We start from the raw sequence: 18,497 nt of genomic DNA, 5'->3' as shown, positions 1-18,497 counted from the left end.
ATAATTTTTAGGGCCTTCCTCTGACACCGCCTTATTACTTTCTGTTTAAGAGGCTGTAGAAGAACACAGAAAGGATCCATCAAACGCATTTGGTGTGTCATCATAGCGGTCTCTGACTTGTGGTTAGACTCACTCAGATGGAACAAACTTCAACTTGAGCCTTTTTTCAATACTGAATTGAATGTCATTCAGAAAACAGAAAGGCTTCATAATGTATTTTTTTTGCAAATATCATTTCTGAATTTAAAAAAGATCTGTAATCTGATGACAATATTTTAGCTGGTAACGTAACTGATTACATGCACCCAAAAATCTGAATGGCTAGGCCGCCAGTTGGAGAACTTAGCATTTTTTTAAAACACCTGAAACAGTTTTTTTCTGCAATCTAGAGTCATTTTCATTATGCTTAATTCTATGTAAAAAATTTGTCTATTTTTCTGAATATTTAAGCATTCCTCTTGAGCTGTCTGTATCCTCCTGACTTGTGTTTCTTTTTTTAAAGAAACTAAATATGCTTCTTTGCATCTCTGCTAAGATCTGGGTAAAAGATTAAAAGGAATCTTATTCAGTACATTTAGTTATTGTTTGCTTTTCTAAAGTCTACCAACCTTGCGGGCAAGCATGCCAGTTAGACAAGCTAGCTACGCTAACTTGATTGATATCTTGAAATGGCTTTTTCGTAGCAAGTTATGAGGTTGGAAGATTGGGAACCTATCTGGGCTAGCTAAAACCAACATCATTAATTTTGCTAGGTGGCTATTATTACTACAGAGAAACAGCAACAACATTTTTAAATAAATACATTAAACAGGACAATTCTGAGGGGGCATGTGCCCCTATGCCCCCAATGGGTATGACGCCTCAGATTACAGTTATTTTGTAATTCGATTACATGTAACTGATTACATGTGATTACATGTAATCGGTTACTCCCCAACCCTGATCATGTTATAGTGACAGCAGCAACAGCCCTTTTAGAACACTAGAGCATAATGCAATACCGACAACAGGGACCACACAGGATGTGTAGCCTACGGATGTGTATGAGGCATCCTGGGATATCTTGTTTGGTGACATTTCTCTGTTTATGTGATATGACTAGGTTTCAGTGTGATGAAATAGAGCGCAAGATGGACCCAAAATGATATCCTCACACTATAAAAGGCTACTGTTCAAGAGTAAAGTAGGGCTACTGGAGAGATTACTCTGATGATGCACTTGGGCAATAGCACAGAATAGTCTATGCAGAGACACAATAACTGATCGTGGCGCATAGTCATCACATTTGCTCTGCATGGACATGACATTTAACCCTGACAGGTCTAGTGTGATTCAGATGTAATCGCGCAACGTCTACCGGGCACCTCTGAGCTACTTAAATACCGGGAACCTCCCCCATGTGCTCCACTGCTGCAGAAAAGCTGCATCCAGCCAGGGAAGAAAAGGCCAGCCGAAGATATTCCAACTCGCTTCTCAGTGTTGTTTCCACATCACTATCACTAAACCTTCAAGGTGAGACAACATCAGATTTTGTGATCAAGTAATTGGATGCGTCATTCCTACTTTGCGTGCCTTTTGGACCTCATAACTTTTGTGGAGGAAAGTATCTATTTTTCTGTTTTTGAGGTATTCTATCAGAAGAAAATACATGTTTGACTTTTAGTGGTCAAGCTCAGGCACTTAAATCCTATTATAAACTGGGTGCTTCGAGCCCTGAATGCTGATTGGCTAACAGCCATGATATATCAGACCATATACCATGGGTATGACCCAAAATTATTTTTACTGCTCTAATTACGTTGGTAACCAGTTTATAATAGCAATAAGGCACCTCAGGGGTTTGTGGTATATGGCCAATATACCACTGCTAAGGGCTGTATTCAGGCACTCCACGTTGCGTTGAGCATAAGAACAGTCTTTAGCTGTGGTATATTGGCCATATACCACACCCCATTGGCCTTAATGCTTAATTATACCATGGCATTGTTGAATGCTTGTTTCTGATTGGCTTGAAGGGCATTCTAGAGTGTGCATTATTTCCCTGTAATGCACGGTATATCAGCATGGCAGAATTCAATGGCTATAGTTTATTCTTACATGTTCTATTCAGCTGCTTTTGAAAGCAAGAGTTGAATTGTAAACATTATTGATTGTTGAATTAGATTATCATAATAGCAAGCTAGGACTGGTGGTTTGGTTATTTAAACTAGCAAATCTGATTGTTTGGTTACCAAAGCAACTACTCTAGCTATCTAGTAAACTTGCTAGCCCCTTCTGTGGATGTTCAATTATTGCCATGGTATAAAAGGGAAAATCAACTCAGGGCTCTATGCGTTCTCTGGAAAATAATGCAACTCTGTGGAAGGTTAGTTCCACTTCACTAGAGCGTCATGAAACACACCTTCCACATTATTTTCAGAACCAGCGCTTTATTTGCACCCTATTTTTCCAAATAAGATTGAATATCAATCGAATGTTTAGTTGACCTCTTCTATCTCTACAAGTTAGCACAAAAATATGCATAACATTTGATGGTATTGTTAAATTATTATATTTAAATACTGTCCTAACAGGATGGACGGGGTGGAACTACCAATAAAGAATACAAGATTTAAACAATTAAATATATTTACTTTTACATCTGTGACATGGTTGAAAAATATTACACCTATAATAAGAATGAATATTGTGCATGAGTTTACATCACTTTCTATTTATTTCATTTTTCTGTCTTTTTAATAACATCGTCAACCTGAGTTTGTAAAACAACATAAACATAGATAATTATTATTATATATATATATATATATATATATATATATATATATATATATATAGTAGCTAGCTAATTACATGACAATCATATATATATATATATATATATATATATATATATATACATTTCATTACAATTACTTATATTAGGCTTTATATACATATGCAACTGTAATTAGTAAATATAATGTAATTAGCACCAAATATGTATCAAAATAATTTACTTAAAATTAAAATAGATTATGCAAATATAAATAAATATTGACATTAGTCATTTATTTAGTATCTTTTCTAACAAAATTTCCACCCTGTTAGGTGCATAATCCTAACGGGGTGGAACCTAACAGGGTGGAAATTTGGAGCCTAAATTAGCCATAGCTGAACTCCGGAACGCTGGAGTAGCTGGGTCATCAAGTTGATGTGGCCTCCTGTAGCTCAGTTGGTAGAGCATGGCGCTTGCAACGCCAGGGTTGTGGGTTCGATTCCCACAGGAGCCAGTATGAAAAATGTATGCACTCACTAACTGTAAGTCGCTCTGGATAAGAGCGTCTGCTAAATGACTAAAATGTAAATGTGATGTAAACAGGCCCTTTACCCTCATTCTCTCCAAACCAGGAAGTAAAAATAGCGCCCATGTCACCATTGCCTCCCCATAATATTTTGTGGTCAGTTAGGCAGGGCAACCGGAGGCAGGAGCAGAAGGGGGCTGGAGAGAGATAGGCGTTGCTATGGAGACCCAGCGTTGCTGTCGGTCAAATAGGAGATTTTATGCTGGGCCACAGAGTGGGATGATATAACTTGCTGTTAGCAACCAAGACATTAGTATATGATTTGAATATGATAAAAGGAAAGGAAATTAGGTAAAATGCCATGTTACTAAACAATGTGGGGAATGGACAAGATAAGAATGCTCATGCTTTCATAAAAAAAAAACTGACATTAATATTCACTTCATAGCTGCCTCTGAGCTGACACAAACACTGGACAAATAGTAAATAATAATCATAATTGATTGGATTTATATAGCACCTTTCTACCAACTGAGGTATTGAAAGTGCTTTACAAAATAAGGGGGAAACACCTCATCCACTAACAATGTGTGGATGCCAGAATCCTCACCAAACATCAGCTGGCATGGTGGAGAGGTGAATGATATATACCAATGAATGAATTGTTTTGAGAGTTGACTCTTTGACTTTCTATTCATTTTAGCAGTAGTTTAAGAGAAAATAGGCTCCAGAGCACAGTGCTGTTTCTTGCTCTCTGCGATGATGTACTGAGGGTAAACTAATGGGATAGGTTACAGTATTGCTCTGACCCCGTTTCTTTCTCTCTCTCTCTGTCTCCCTTTTTGTCTTTGTCTCTCTGTCTCTCTCTGGGTCTCTGGGTCTCTGGGTCTCTCTGTCTTTCAGATGACTACCAAGGAGAAGCTGATCACCCATGTGTTGGCTGGTGAGCCTGTTGGCTCCCGGAGCAAGGTGACAGTGGTTGGCGTCGGCATGGTTGGCATGGCCTCCGCAGTCAGCGTCCTGCTCAAGGTGAGACCGATGGAGGGGGTGGGGTGGGGGGACTCACTTACAAAAAAAGAGAGCAGTTTTGAAACTGCAGTAAAAGTGCAGTAACTGTAGTCGACTGTGATATGTTGGACGTAGTACTTGCAGAATAACTGTAACTTGCAGAATAACTGCACTGTAACTGCAGTTTCATTGCAAAATTGCTGCAGTAAAAAAACAGTTATTTTGGATGCAGTATTTGCAGCATACTGCAGTCTGACTGCAATATTTTTTCATAAGGGGTGAAGCATTGGTGTAGGCAGTGGGAATGAGGGTGGTAGAGGACAGAGGTAAGGGGTGTTTAGGTAAAGTGCATGAAAATGAATGTACGTATGAAGTTAGACAGGCATGACTAGGACACAATATCCAGGGTCGTGTTCATTAGGTACCAAACGGAAGAATACGTACCTAAACACAGAGGGACTGCATGGACTTGTCCAATAGGACCTTGTTTTCTGTTCTAAAATGTAAAAAAATAAATAATTGGGCCGTGCCCTAATGAACATGACTCAGGCCATCACCTCCACTGTTCTAACTGGTAAGAGAGAAGATTAGAGAAAATAACACAGGAATCTGTTCAAGGGCTCCAAGATCTCTGGTCTAAAACCCAACCCCTCTGTATTCAGCCTGGCTTTGTCTTATATACCACCAGCCAGAGAAAACAGGGTAAATGAAGTGAAGCTGATAAGTGAAGTACATTCTGGAAATGTTTGATGGATTCCAGTTCTCTCTACCCCGGGGCGTGTCAGAAACATTGATATACGTTTTTACACTCTAGCTGTCGTTACACCTTGCATTAACATTCCACTGGGCACACACTGGTTGAATCATTGTGAAAATTACATTGAACCAACATGGAATAGACATTGATTGGAGGTCTGTGCCCAGTGGGATGTAGTTGTCGTCATCCGATCAAGATGATCCGAACACTATCTGATCGAGATTTGTTGCATCTATACATGATAGTAAAATGTGTCTCTTATCTGCCCACTGCATCCGTATTGTGAACAAAATCCCTGGTCACTCCCTGTATATAAATTATTGCAAGCTGCCTTGGACCTCTCATTATGACACAAGCTTTATAAATCGACAGAAAACAGCACACTTTTATAGTCAATAATTTTACACTCTCATCATTACAGCCTAAATTTGTTATCCAACGATTTAAGACTGGGTGTAATAGGCTACTGTCCCAATATCCTCGACCTGTCCACAGCCGTAGAAATAAATATTATTTCATATATCCTCTTGTTTTAAAAACAGTAAACCAGCTTTGTAGGCCTAGGTGCATTGGTTGTGTATAGGCAGGTCTTGTGAGAATAGATTTTAAAATTGGTCATGCATGTAAAGCAAACACTATGGCTTTATAAAGGAATAAAGTGTGAAACCAAAAGTAGGCATAAACACAGAAAGCTATGCGCATCAGTTTGGACATATTCTGCACTTTAGGGGAGATTGGGGTAAGCTGAGCCATTTTTTACATTCAACATCACTGGGAAATATAGAATTATTTTGAAAAAAGATACATACAGTGCCTTCGGTAAGCATTCAAACCCCTTGATGTTTTCCACATTTTGTTACGTTACAACCTTATTCTATAGTTGATTAAATAGTTTTTCCCCCCTCATCAATCTACACACAATACCCCATAATAACAAAGCAAAAACAGGTTTTTAGAAATGTTTGCTAATAAAAAAAAGATTGCTGAAATATTACATTTACATAAGTATTCAGACCCTTTACTCAGTACTTTGTTGAAGCACCTTTGGCAGCGACAACAGCCTTGACTCTTCTTGGGTATGACACTACAAGCTTGGCACACCTGTATTTGGGGAGTTTCTCCCATTCTTCTCTGCAGATCCTCTCAAGCTCTGTCAGGTTGGATGGGGAGCGTAGCTGCACAGTTCTTTTCAGGTCTCTCCAGAGATGTTAGATCGGGTTCAAGTCCAGGCTCTGGCTGGGCCACTCAAGGACATTCAGAGACTTGTCCTGAAGCCACTCCTGCGTTGTCTTGGCTGTGTGCTTAGGGTCGTTGTCCTGTTGGAAGGTGAACCTTCGCCCCAGTCTGAGGTCCTGAGCGCTCTGAAGCAGGTTTTCATCAAGGATGTCTCTGTACTTTGCTCATTTCATCTTTGCCTCGATCCTGACTGGTCTCCCAGTCCCTGCCGCTGAAAAACATCCTGACAGCATGATGCTGCCACCACCATGCTTCAACATAAGGATGAGGCCAGGTTTACTCCAGACGTGACGCTTGGCATACAATTTTAGTTTCATCAGACCAGAGAATCTTGTTTCTCATGGTCTGAGAGTCTTTAGGGGCCTTTTGGCACTCCAAGCGGGCTGTCATGTGCCTTTTACTGAGGAGTGGCTTCTGTCTGGCCACTCTACGATAAAGGCCTGATTGGTGGAGTGCTGCAGAGATAGCTTTCCTTCTGGAAAGTTATCCCATCTCCACAGAGGAACTCTAGAGCTCTGTCAGAGTGACCATTGGGTTCTTGGTCACCTCCCTGACCAAGGCCCTTCTCCCCCGATTGTTCAGTTTGGCCGGGAGGCCAGCTGTAGGAAGAGTCTTGGTGGTTCCAAACTTATTCCATTTAAGAATGATGGAGGGCACTGTGTTCTTGGGGACCTTCAATGCTACAGAATTTTTTTGGTACCCTTCCTCAGATCTGTGCCTCGACACAATCCTGTCTCGGAGCTCTACGGACAATTCCTTCGACCTCATGGCTTGGTTTTTGCTCTGACCTGCACTGTCAACTGTGGGACCTATTTAGACAGTTGTGCCTTTCCAAATCATGTCCAATCAATTGAATTTACCACAGGTGAACTCCAATCAAGTTGTAGAAACATCTCAAGGATGATCGATGGAAACAGGATGCACCTGAGCTCAATTTCTAGTCTCATAGCAAAGTGTCTGAATACTTATGTAAATAAGGTATTTCTGTTTTCTATTTTTAATACATTTGGTAAAATTTCTAAAAACCTGTTTTCACTTTGTCATTATGGGGAGTTGTGTGTAGATTGCTGAGGATTTTTATTTATGTAATCTATTTTAGAATAAGACTGTAACAAAATTTGGAAAGGTCAAGGGGTCTGAATACTTTCCGAAGGCACTGTACATATATTTCAGGATGTCGTGTATCCCTAGACATAAATCAGAATTCATGTAAAGTCATGTAAAAATTCATTACACTACCTTTTTAAAACCATGTCTACCTTTATTTCCCAAACACAATTCAACACAATCACTTTTTGTCTTTTAATCATTTTAAGTATATTTGAACACAGGCTTATCACCTAACAAACACTTTGTACGTTTTTTAAAGCTTAACATAGGCCATTATTGCAGTATTACTTTAGTGCCTTGTTGCAAACAGGGTGCATGTTTTGGAATATTTTTATTTTGTACACATTTTCCTTCTTTTCACTCTGTCAATTAGGTTAGTACTGTAGAGTAACTACAATGATCCATCCTCAGTTCTCCTATCACAGCCATTAAACTGTGGTCCTCTGTAGCTCAGCTGGTAGAGCACGGCGCTTGTAACGCCAAGGAAGTGGGTTCGATCCCCGGGACCACCCATACACAAAAATGTATGCACGCATGACTGTAAGTCGCTTTGGATAAAAGCGTCTGCTAAATGGCATATTATTATTATTATAAACTCTGTAACTGTTTTAAAGTCATCATTGGCCTGAGGGGTTTCCTTCCTCTCCGGCAACTGAGTTAGGAAGGACGCCTGTATGTTTGTATCCAAAGTGTAATTAATAACTTCACCATGCTCAAAGGGATATTCATGTCAATGTTTTTTTTGTTTACCTGTCTACCAAAAGGTGCCTTTTTTGCGAGGCATTGGAAAACGTCCCTGGTCTTTGTATTTGAATCTGTGTTTTAAATTCACTGCTCGGCTGAGGGACCTTACAGATAATTGTATATGTGGGGTACAGAGATGAGGTAGTAATTCAAAAATAATGTTACACACTATAATTGCACACAGAGTGAGTCCATGAAACTTATTATGTGATTTTTTAAGCAAATGTTTTCTCCTGAACTTTTCGGCTTGCCATAACAAAGGGGTTGAATACTTATTAACTCAAGACATTTGATTTTGTTATTAATTTGACCTTATGGGGTATTGTGGTTAGGCCAGTGACCAGAAATCTTAATTTAATCAAATGTTAATATCTGATATAGCAAAGCGCTCAGCAGCTTTCCCTCAATATTGCCACAGCACTATCCAGAATGAACAATGGACGGGTGGTGGGATGGTCACCCAATTCCGCGTCCAGCTCTGAATAAAATGGCCATCGGGCTCTTTCGTTCTCAGTCCTGCTATTACAGTCCTTGGCCTTTCTGTACAATGTTTTCAAATATTAGATTTTGCCCTGGCATTGGACGTGGAATGGGGGAACCCTTTTTCTAATTCGGGACAATATCTTCTCATAAATAGGCCTATCTTTATTTCTATGTGCGTGATCTAATTTCAATTGCCAGTAGGCAGTTCCCACTGGGCAAAACCTGGTTGAATCAAAGTTGTTTCCACGTCATTTCGACCCCCCAAAAATCTATGTGATGACATTGAATCGACGTGGAAAACTGATTGGATTTGCAAAAAGTAATCAACATAAGGACATCTAATCTTTTTTGGTAAATCCAATGACATGGTGACATTTGTTGTTGATTTCACGTTATATTCACGTTAGTTGACAACTCAACCAAATGTACACTGAACAAAAATATAAATGCAACAATTTCAAATATTTTACTGAGTAACAGTTCATATAAGGAACTCAGTCAATTGAAATTAATTAATTAGGCCCTAATCTATGGATTTCACGTGACTGGGAATACAGATATGCATCTTTAAAAAAGGTAGAGGCGTGGATCAGAAAACGAGTATCTGGTGTGACCACCATTTGCCTCATGCTGTTGATTGTGGACTGTGGAATGTTGTCCCACTCCTCCTCAATGGCTGTGCGAAGTTGCTGGATATTGGCGGGAACACGTTGTCGTACACGTCGATCCAGAGCATCCCAAACATGCTCAATGGGTGACGTGTCTGGCGAGTATGCAGGCCATGGAAGAACTGGTACATTTTCAGCTTCCAGGAATTGTGTACAGATCTTTGCGACATGGGGCCGTGCATTATCATGCTGAAACATGAGGTGATGGCGGCCGATGAATGGCACGATAATGGTGGCGGATGAACGGCACGACAATGGGCCTCAGGATCTCGTCACGCTATCGCTGAGTATTCAAATTGCCATTGATAAAATGTAATTGTGCTTGTTGTCCGTAGCTTATGCCTGCCCATACCATAACCCCACGCCACCATGGGGCACTCTGTTCACAACTTTGACATCAGCAAACCGTTCGCCTACACGTACAGTTGAAACCGGGATTCATCCGTGAAGAGCACACTTCTCCAGCGTGCCAGTGGCCATCGAAGGTGAGCATTTGCCCACTGAAGTCGGTTACAATGCCAAACTGTAGTCAGGTCAAGACCCTGGTGATGACAATCTTTGGTTGTGCAAACCCACAGTTTCATCAGCTGTCCGGGTGGCTGGTCTCAGACAATCCCGCAGGTGAAGAAGCCAGATGTGGAGGTGCTGGGCTGGGCTGGGGTCGTTACACATGATCTGCGGTTGTGAGGCCGGTTGGACGTACTGCCAGATTCTCTAAAATGACCTTGGAGGCGGCTTATGGTAGAAAAATTAACATTCACTTATCTGGCAACAGCTCTGGTGGACATTCTTGCAGTCACCATGCCAATTGCACGCTCCCTCAAAACTTGAGACGTCTGTGGCATTGTGTTGTGTGACAAAACTGCACAATTTAGAGTGAACTTTTATTGTCCCCAGCACAAAGTGCACCTGTGTAATGATCATGCTGTTTAATTAGCTTCTTGATATGCCACACCTGTCAGGTGGATGGATTATTTTGGCAACGGAGAAATGCTCACTAACAGGGATGTAAACAAATGTGTGCAAAAACATTTAGAGAAATAAGCTTTTTGTGTGTATGGTTCATTTCTGGGATCTTTTATTTCACTCATGAACATGGGACCAACACTTTACATTTATATTTTTCTTCAGTATAAATCAAAACTAGACGTTGAACTGACGTCTGTGCCCAGTGGGTTGGTTTTTAATGAAGACCATGATCTTAATTCTGGAGACATTGTAGAGGTATCCTTGTCCATAACTACTACCTCAACTGGCCAGTGTGACATTTTTTAGAAGGCCGGAACACCGTGACGTTGGCCAAATGTATACACTTTCATTATCCGGATTGGTTTACACTCCAAAGCTATCCGTACAAGATGCATCTTCGGCTACCTCCGGAGGTGGTCAGGACGATCTAGTCACAATCAGATCACAATGTGTCTTTTGATTGTCTACTCCTGTCGACAAATGTGGGCAGAGATCCGAAGATCCGGACAACAGACTCATGTTAGAACTATAAAGTTATAAACAGGGCTCCTGACTATTGCATCCCAAATGACACCTATACCCTATATAGTGTACTACTTTTGACTAGAGCCCTATGGGCCCTTTTTTGATTCCTCACTGGCATAGGTTGCATCCCAAAACATTAGGAACACTTGCTCTTTCCATGACATACTGTAGACTGACAAGGTGAATCCAGGTGAAATCTATGATCCCTTGTTGATGTCACATGTTAAATCCACTTCAATCAGTGTAGATGAAGGGGAGGGGACAGGTTAAAGAAGGATTTTAAAGCCTTGAGACAATTGAGACATGAATTTTGTGTGTGTGCCATTCAGATGGTGAATGGGCAAGATTAAAGATTTAAGTGCCTTTGAACGGAGTATGGTAGTAGGTGCCAGGCGCACCGGTTTGAGTGTGTCAAGAACTGCAATGCTGCTGGGTTTTTCATGCTCAACAGTTTCCCGTGTATATCAAGAATGATCCACCACCCAAAGGACATTCAGCCAACTTGACACAACTGTGGGAAGCATTGGATTCAACGTGGTCCAGAATCCCTGTGGAATGCTTTTGACACCTTGTAGAGTCCATGCCCCAACAAATTAAGGCTGTTCTGTGGGCAAAGGAGGGTGCAACTCAATATTCGGAATGTGTTCCTAATGTTTGTACACTCTATGGGCCCTGGTCAAAAGTAGTACACTATATAGGGAATAGAGTGCCATTAGGGATACACCCTAAGCCAGTGAGGAAACAAAGGCTTACAGGAAATAGACCTCTGCTGAGAACTGTGCAGTCCATATCAAATCTGCCGAGGTGATCTGAATGTAGAGAGCTGGGGGTAACTGGTGGGCTTGCAATTGTGTTTTATCCAGGCCTTGTGTTATAAGCAATCTGTAGAAGCCTGTTTTATCCAGTTGATCAATAGGCCTATTTGGCATAAGACTGGAGTGAATGAGACAATGGACTGGAGGCAAGTGGTTTTAGGCCTCTAAGTGTGAGATGGGCCTGGTCAGTTGTCAAAATAACACACAGTGAAAATACATTTTAGCCATGCCTACTTTTTTATATAGGTTATATTGTTAAACAATACAAAATGTACTACTAAATGATGACCATTTCACCATTAAATGTCTTAGTAAAATGGAGTAGACTATAGGGCCTGTTTCCCTGGACACAAATAAAGCTTAGTCCAGGACTAAAAAGCAAATTCAATGGTGAAATAGCTTTTTAGGACAATATTTTGCACTAATTTGTGCCTGGGAAATCGGCCCCTTATATACAGTATAGCCATATACTTTTCTATATGGAGTATATTCCTGAACCATAACATGCCTTGTTTGCGTGTGTTGACCAGGACCTGTGCGATGAGCTGTGCCTGATTGATGTGATGGAGGATAAACTGAAGGGTGAGGTCATGGACCTGCAGCATGGCAGCCTCTTCTGCAAGACTCACAAGATCGTGGGTGACAAGGGTGAGTGAAGAGTCATAAACTTATGCGCAAACACTCTAACACACACATACGCACAAACAAGTTGTGCACACACACAAACATACACATGCACGCACAAGTTGAGCAGACACACAAATACACAAAGGCACACACAAACACACACACACACACACACACACACACACACACACACACACACACACACACCCTTATTTGTTGTGGGGGTGCTCGGAACACTAGGTTGCATTTGTGTGTGTTTAACGTGCATCTTATATCTCACTCAAGACTACAGTACGACCGCCCACTCCAAGGTGGTGGTGATCACCGCCGGTGCTCGTCAGCAAGAGGGCGAGAGCCGTCTGAACCTGGTGCAGCGCAACGTCAACATCTTCAAATTCATAATCCCCCAGATCGTCAAGTACAGCCCCAACGCCATCCTGCTGGTCGTCTCCAATCCTGGTACGAGAGGAGAGAGGGATAATGGAGAAGGAGTGAGAGAGCGAGAGAGAGAGAGAGAGAGGGATAATGGAGAAGGAGTGAGTGAGAGAGAGAGAGAGAGAGAGAGAGAGAGAGAGAGAAAGAGAGAGAGAGAGAGAGATGGATGGATGGATGGATGGATGGATGAGAGAGAGAAAGAGAGAGAGCAATAGAAAAGGAAGGTAGACAGATGGATAGTACGATAAAGAGAAAATTGGAAGTGAAGGTAATTCGGTTCAACATGGTCCAGTAAATTGATCATTACTCTAGCATTGTGCTAAGTCATTGATAGGTTTGAATAATGTTAGTGCTGGGCTGGAACAAAAGCCTGCTCATCCTGTAGCTCACCATGATCAGGGTCAGGTTACATTACCAGTAACAACTCTATGGTCATATTGCTGACATCTCTGACAAAATGTGTCACCCCCCTTCACCCCTCCTACCCTCCCTTTCAGTCCCCACCGTATGCCCAATCTGCAAAGTCAATATAGGCTATATAGTGAACATTTCTACAAAGAAAACATGTAATTTAAGGTTAGGCATAATGTTAGGGCTATGGTTAAGGATAGGGTAAAGGTTAGGGTTTGTTTTGTTAACTCAGATGTGCTAATATTTGTCACCACCCTTCTCCCCCCATCCCAGTTGACATCCTAACCTATGTGGCTTGGAAGCTGAGTGGTTTCCCCCGTCACCGCGTCATCGGCTCCGGCACCAACCTGGACTCCGGTCGTTTCCGCCACCTGATGGGCGAGAAGCTACACCTTCACCCCTCCAGCTGTCACGGCTGGATCATTGGAGAGCACGGCGACTCCAGCGGTATGTAGGCTATGGCTTCAAATACACTCCACTCCGGAACCTGTCTGTTTGATTACAATATTGTGGAAAACCTTCACGTACATTGGTACTGTATCTATGACAGACAGGTAACTGACTGGATGACTGTCTCTTCTCTTTCTCTCAGTGCCCGTATGGAGCGGCGTGAATGTTGCTGGTGTTTCCCTGAAGGGCCTGAACCCAGACATGGGCACAGACGCAGACAAAGAGGACTGGAAGCACGTCCACAAGATGGTGGTCGACGGGTGAGTCTTATAAACACACATTGCTATCTGTTCAACTCAGAGTGCACCCTTTTAAAACATTTTGCAATGGAAAACAAGCATTACTTATTGGTGAAGTTCAGATAGTACTCCATTCAGATAGTACTCACTCAGTTTCGACGCGTTTTCTTGCATTTCATGCCTAATGAACACAACCCAGTGCTAGCAATGCTTGGGTAAAGCAGAGCTCAGCGACTACTGTAGCACATGACGATACTATTTATATAATTAGAAACCTGTTGTAGTGAACTTGTAGCCTGTCATACTTGGAAATACTCTGCTTTTAGGACCGGTTTCATGGACATAGCCTAGTCCTGGACTAAAAAGCGTACTCAATAGTGAATCTCCACTAAAATAGCTTTTTAGTCCAGGATTAGGCTTAATCTGGAAAGTGGTGCCTAGAGTTTGACTCCAAATGAATCAGTCTATGCTCCATAAATCATTAACGCAATGGTGGAGGTAGAGTAAAAATTACTACAGGCCTAATAAAATCCAATGGAGTTTGGAGTAATGAGGAAGGAATTTGGAAAACATGCTGGACTAACACAGTAAGCACTGACTACACCATTGACTAAAGCAGTTTACTTGTTGTTATGGAATGCAGAAGACTGTAATGGTATTACCATTAATTACATGTTTTTACAAGTAATTCACAACCCACTTTATAACTACTTTAATGGCATTTGCTGTTTTCAAAATACACTGAATATACAAAACATTAAGAACACTACACTGCTCTTTCCATGACATAGACTGACCAGGTGAATTCAAGTGAAAGCTATGATTCCTTATTGATGTCACTTGTTAATTCTACTTCAATCAGTGTATGTGTGCCATTCAGAGGTTGAATGGGTAAGACAAAAAATGTCAGGCGCACCGGCTTGTGTCAAGAACTGCAACACTGCTGGGTTTTCCACCCTCAACAGTTTCCCATCTGTATCAAGAATGGTCCACCACCCAAAGGACATCCAGCCAACTTGACACAACTGTGGGTGAGAAGCATTGGAGTCAGTATGGGCCAGCATCCCTGTGGAATGCTTTCAACACCTTGTAGAGTCCATGCCCCGACGAATTGAGGCTGTTTTGAGGGCAAACGAAGGGAGGTGCAACTCAATATTAGGAATGTGTTCCTAATGTTTGGTATACTTAGTTTATATTTTCCGCTAATGGTTTTTAACATTTACAATAGGAAAAACAACCCACATTTCCTATGAAATTATACCTTTTTTACATTTACATTATTTAGCAGACGCTCTTATCCAGAGCGACTTACAGGAGCAATTAGGGTTAAGTGCCTTGCTCAAGGGCACATCGACAGATTTTTCACCTAGTCGGCTCGGGGATTAGAACCAGCGACCTTTCGGTTACTGGCACAACGCTCTTAACCACTAAGCTACCTGACGGTTGTTTTAAATGTTTTACCAACCTTATAGGTTAAAGAGGTGTGTACAATGGTGTTAAGTTAGAGGTGTAGGTTAAAGGTGTGTGTATAAAGTTGTTATATATAACATATGTGTAACCTTCATATGTGTTTAAAGGTATTTGTATGTGTAATATACACTACATATACAAAAGTATGTGGACACCCCTTCAAATTAGTGGCTTCGGCTATTTCAGCCACACCCGTTGCTGACAGGGGTATAAAATCGAGCACACAGCCATGCAATCTCCATTGACAAACATTGGCAGTATAATGGCCTTACTGAAGAGCTCAGTGACTTTCAATGTGGCACCGTCATAGGATGCCACCTTTCCAAAAAGTCAGTTCGTCAAATTTCTGCCCTGCTAGAGCTGCCCCGGTCAACTGTAAGTGCTGTTATTGTGAAGTGGAAACGTCTAAGAACAACAATGGCTCAGCCATGAAGTAGTAGGCCACACAAGCTCACAGACGGGACCACCGAGTGCTGAAGCGCGTAGCGCGTAAAAATCATCTGTCCTCGGTTGCAACACTCACTACCGAGTTCCAAACTGCCTCTGGAAGCAACGTCAAGACAAGAACTGTTCGTCGGGAGCTTCATGAAATGGGTTTCCATGTCCGAGTAGCCGCACACAAGCCTAAGATCACAATGCGCAATGCCAAGCGTCGGCTGGAGCTGTGTAAAGCTCGCCGCCATTGGACTCACTGGAGCAGTGGAAACACATTCTCTGGAGTGATGAATCACGCTTCACCATCTGGCAGTCCGATGGACGAATCTGGGTTTGGCGGATGCCAAGAGAACGCTACCTGCCCAGATGGAATAATGGTCTGGAGCTGTTTTTCATGGTTTGGGCTAGGCCCCTTAGTTTCAGTGAAGGGAAATCTTAATGCTACAGCATACAATGACATTCTAGACGATACTGTGCTTCCAACTTTGTGGCAACAGTTTGGGGAAGGCCCTTTCCTGTTTCAGCATGACAATGCCCCCGTGCACAAAGCGAGGTCCATACAGCAATGGTTTGTCGAGATCGGTGTGGAAGAACTTGAATGGCCTGCATAGAGCCCTGACCTCAACCCCATCGAACACCTTTGCGATGAGTTGGAACGCCGACTGCGAGCCAGGCCTAATCGCCCAACATCAGTGCTTGACATCACTAATGCTCTTGTGGCTGAATGGAAGCAAGTCCCCGCAGCAATGTTCCAACATCTAGTGGAAGCCTTCCCAAATAAGTGGAGGCTTTTATAGCAGCAAAGGGGGGACCAACTCCATATTAAAGGCCATGATTTTGGAACGAAATGTTCGACGAGCAGGTGTCCACATACTTTTGGTCATGTAGTGTATGTTTGTATCTTGGATGTTCCCCTCTAACTCCTCTCCTCGTTTCTTTCTATTTCATATAGTGCCTATGAGGTCATCAAGTTGAAAGGTTACACCTCCTGGGCTATCGGCATGTCCGTCGCTGACCTGGTTGAGAGCATCCTGAAAAACCTCCACAAAGTCCACCCCGTGTCCACCCTGGTCAAGGTAAGAAGACCATATGCTGGGAGTCCATCTGCCAAATTGGGACAGATGCAAGGTTGCGTCCTCTATCATTGTGTGTGGTTGTAGACTAGGAGTGGAGTATTTCTTTGAATGTTTTTTTTTTTTTTATAGTCTCAAGCCGACATGCAAACTATATGCTAAATTATATACTGTACCTAATGCTTGCTATGACTGAAGATGTAAGGATTAAGTTGGCACACACACGCTAATACACACTTACACACACCTACCCCTCATGTACACACATGCCCCCCCACCACACCCAAACCAACACTCCAGCTGTGTTCGGTCCCTAACCAGTTTCTCTCTCCTTGCCGCCATCCATCCCCCTCCCTATCTCAGGGAATGCACGGTGTGAAGGATGAGGTGTTTCTCAGCGTGCCCTGCGTACTGGGCAACAGCGGTCTGACCGACGTCATCCACATGACTCTGAAGCCCGAGGAGGAGAAGCAACTGATCAACAGCGCCGAGACCCTCTGGGGCGTGCAGAAAGAGCTCACCTTGTAAAGAGCCCTCAGTGCCCTTCCGTAACATCCCCTACCCCCAATCCCACCTTCTGTATACCCGTTCCTGTACTCCCCTATATTCTTACTAGTGATGGTACAAATGAAGCCTTTTAAATATCTATAGGCGGGATGAATTGTGTACAGTAACTTTGTTGAGAAGCCAATGGGAGCTCGGTTTGGCCTCTGATAAAAATGATTATTTTGGGTGGCAGAAGTAGCTACTTGATTGGTATGATGTAGAATTTGGAGGAGTCATTTTGCTGTTGCTAGATATGAATGTGTTGGTTTGTACTATGTCATAGATGTTTCTCGTCTTCCTCACACTCCTTTGCTATTAATGTTTTAGAAAGTCTTCAACTGATTGAAATTGTGAGCAGGTTGATTTCCACCATTGCACTCTTTGTTTAGTGTGTGCTAGAGTTGACCAGAGCCATTCAGTTGCAAAACTAACCGTAAGTGCACCAATGCGAGTCTCTCTCAATGAAAGGTGAGTTCCATTGGTATCGGTAGGCAGTAACACTAGGACCAAGTCTGAAGAAAGGCACTGGGTTTGAACACACTGCCAATTGCACTGTACCTGCTGTTTTGCATGTCAATAACAAAAAGCGTTATAAACAGAGAACTTATTGAAATTGTCTGGGCACTCACATAAAAAAAAAAATCTGATGGCACTTCCAATGTTATGTTTTGAGTTCAAACTTGACCTGTAAGTAACTGATGGTGACGGTGACAATCCTGCTTGTCACCAGTGTTCTGTGCGCTTCTGTGCACCCTAAACGTCTGCTCAGTTTTGTCATCGTTAATGATGATTTCTCAAACTCAGTCTCTCCATGTGGCTTTGGACGGAAGCCTCAGTGGCCCAAACTCCGCTGTGACGGTACTGCGATGATGGCCTATACAGTTATTATGAGCTGAACTGGAACTAAGGCACTGTACTGTGCTTGTCAGGGCAGCTGGATGTACTTACGATCCGATTTGCTTCACCACCAACCAAATACAACTACCAGGATGAAACAAGCCTCTCTTTTGTCTCTCTCTGTGTGTGCGTGCGCGTGTGAGCTATACCATGCCTGTATGGGAGTTTTGTGTTCACGTGTTAGAATTACAGCTGATTCAGGTTGTTCAATTGTTCACCTCATCCAGTGATATGGAGGTTGCTGCTCTTTTCTCTCAGCGGAGCTCTGTGGGTGGGATATCATTGCTAGGGTCTGTGTTACACATCACACATACA

General features: G+C 42.3%; 1 protein-coding gene across 1 annotated transcript; it reads left to right on the top strand.

Moving 5' to 3' along the window:
* The first annotated feature begins 1,215 nt into the window (after positions 1–1,215).
* Positions 1,216–18,283, top strand: LOC121555275 (L-lactate dehydrogenase A chain). Its single transcript, XM_041869089.2, has 8 exons — positions 1,216–1,512; positions 4,188–4,313; positions 12,130–12,247; positions 12,512–12,685; positions 13,346–13,519; positions 13,665–13,782; positions 16,619–16,742; positions 17,103–18,283. The coding sequence occupies exons 2-8, from the start codon at positions 4,188–4,190 to the stop codon at positions 17,265–17,267; spliced, it is 999 nt and encodes a 332-aa protein (XP_041725023.1). The 5' UTR covers positions 1,216–1,512; the 3' UTR covers positions 17,268–18,283.
* Positions 18,284–18,497: the final 214 nt, after the last annotated feature.

This window comes from Coregonus clupeaformis, chromosome 11 (assembly GCF_020615455.1).
Source record: "Coregonus clupeaformis isolate EN_2021a chromosome 11, ASM2061545v1, whole genome shotgun sequence".
Taxonomy (NCBI): domain Eukaryota; kingdom Metazoa; phylum Chordata; class Actinopteri; order Salmoniformes; family Salmonidae; genus Coregonus; species Coregonus clupeaformis.
The sequence above is the reverse complement of the archived record's forward strand: the minus strand, read 5'-3'. Positions and strand labels throughout refer to the sequence as shown.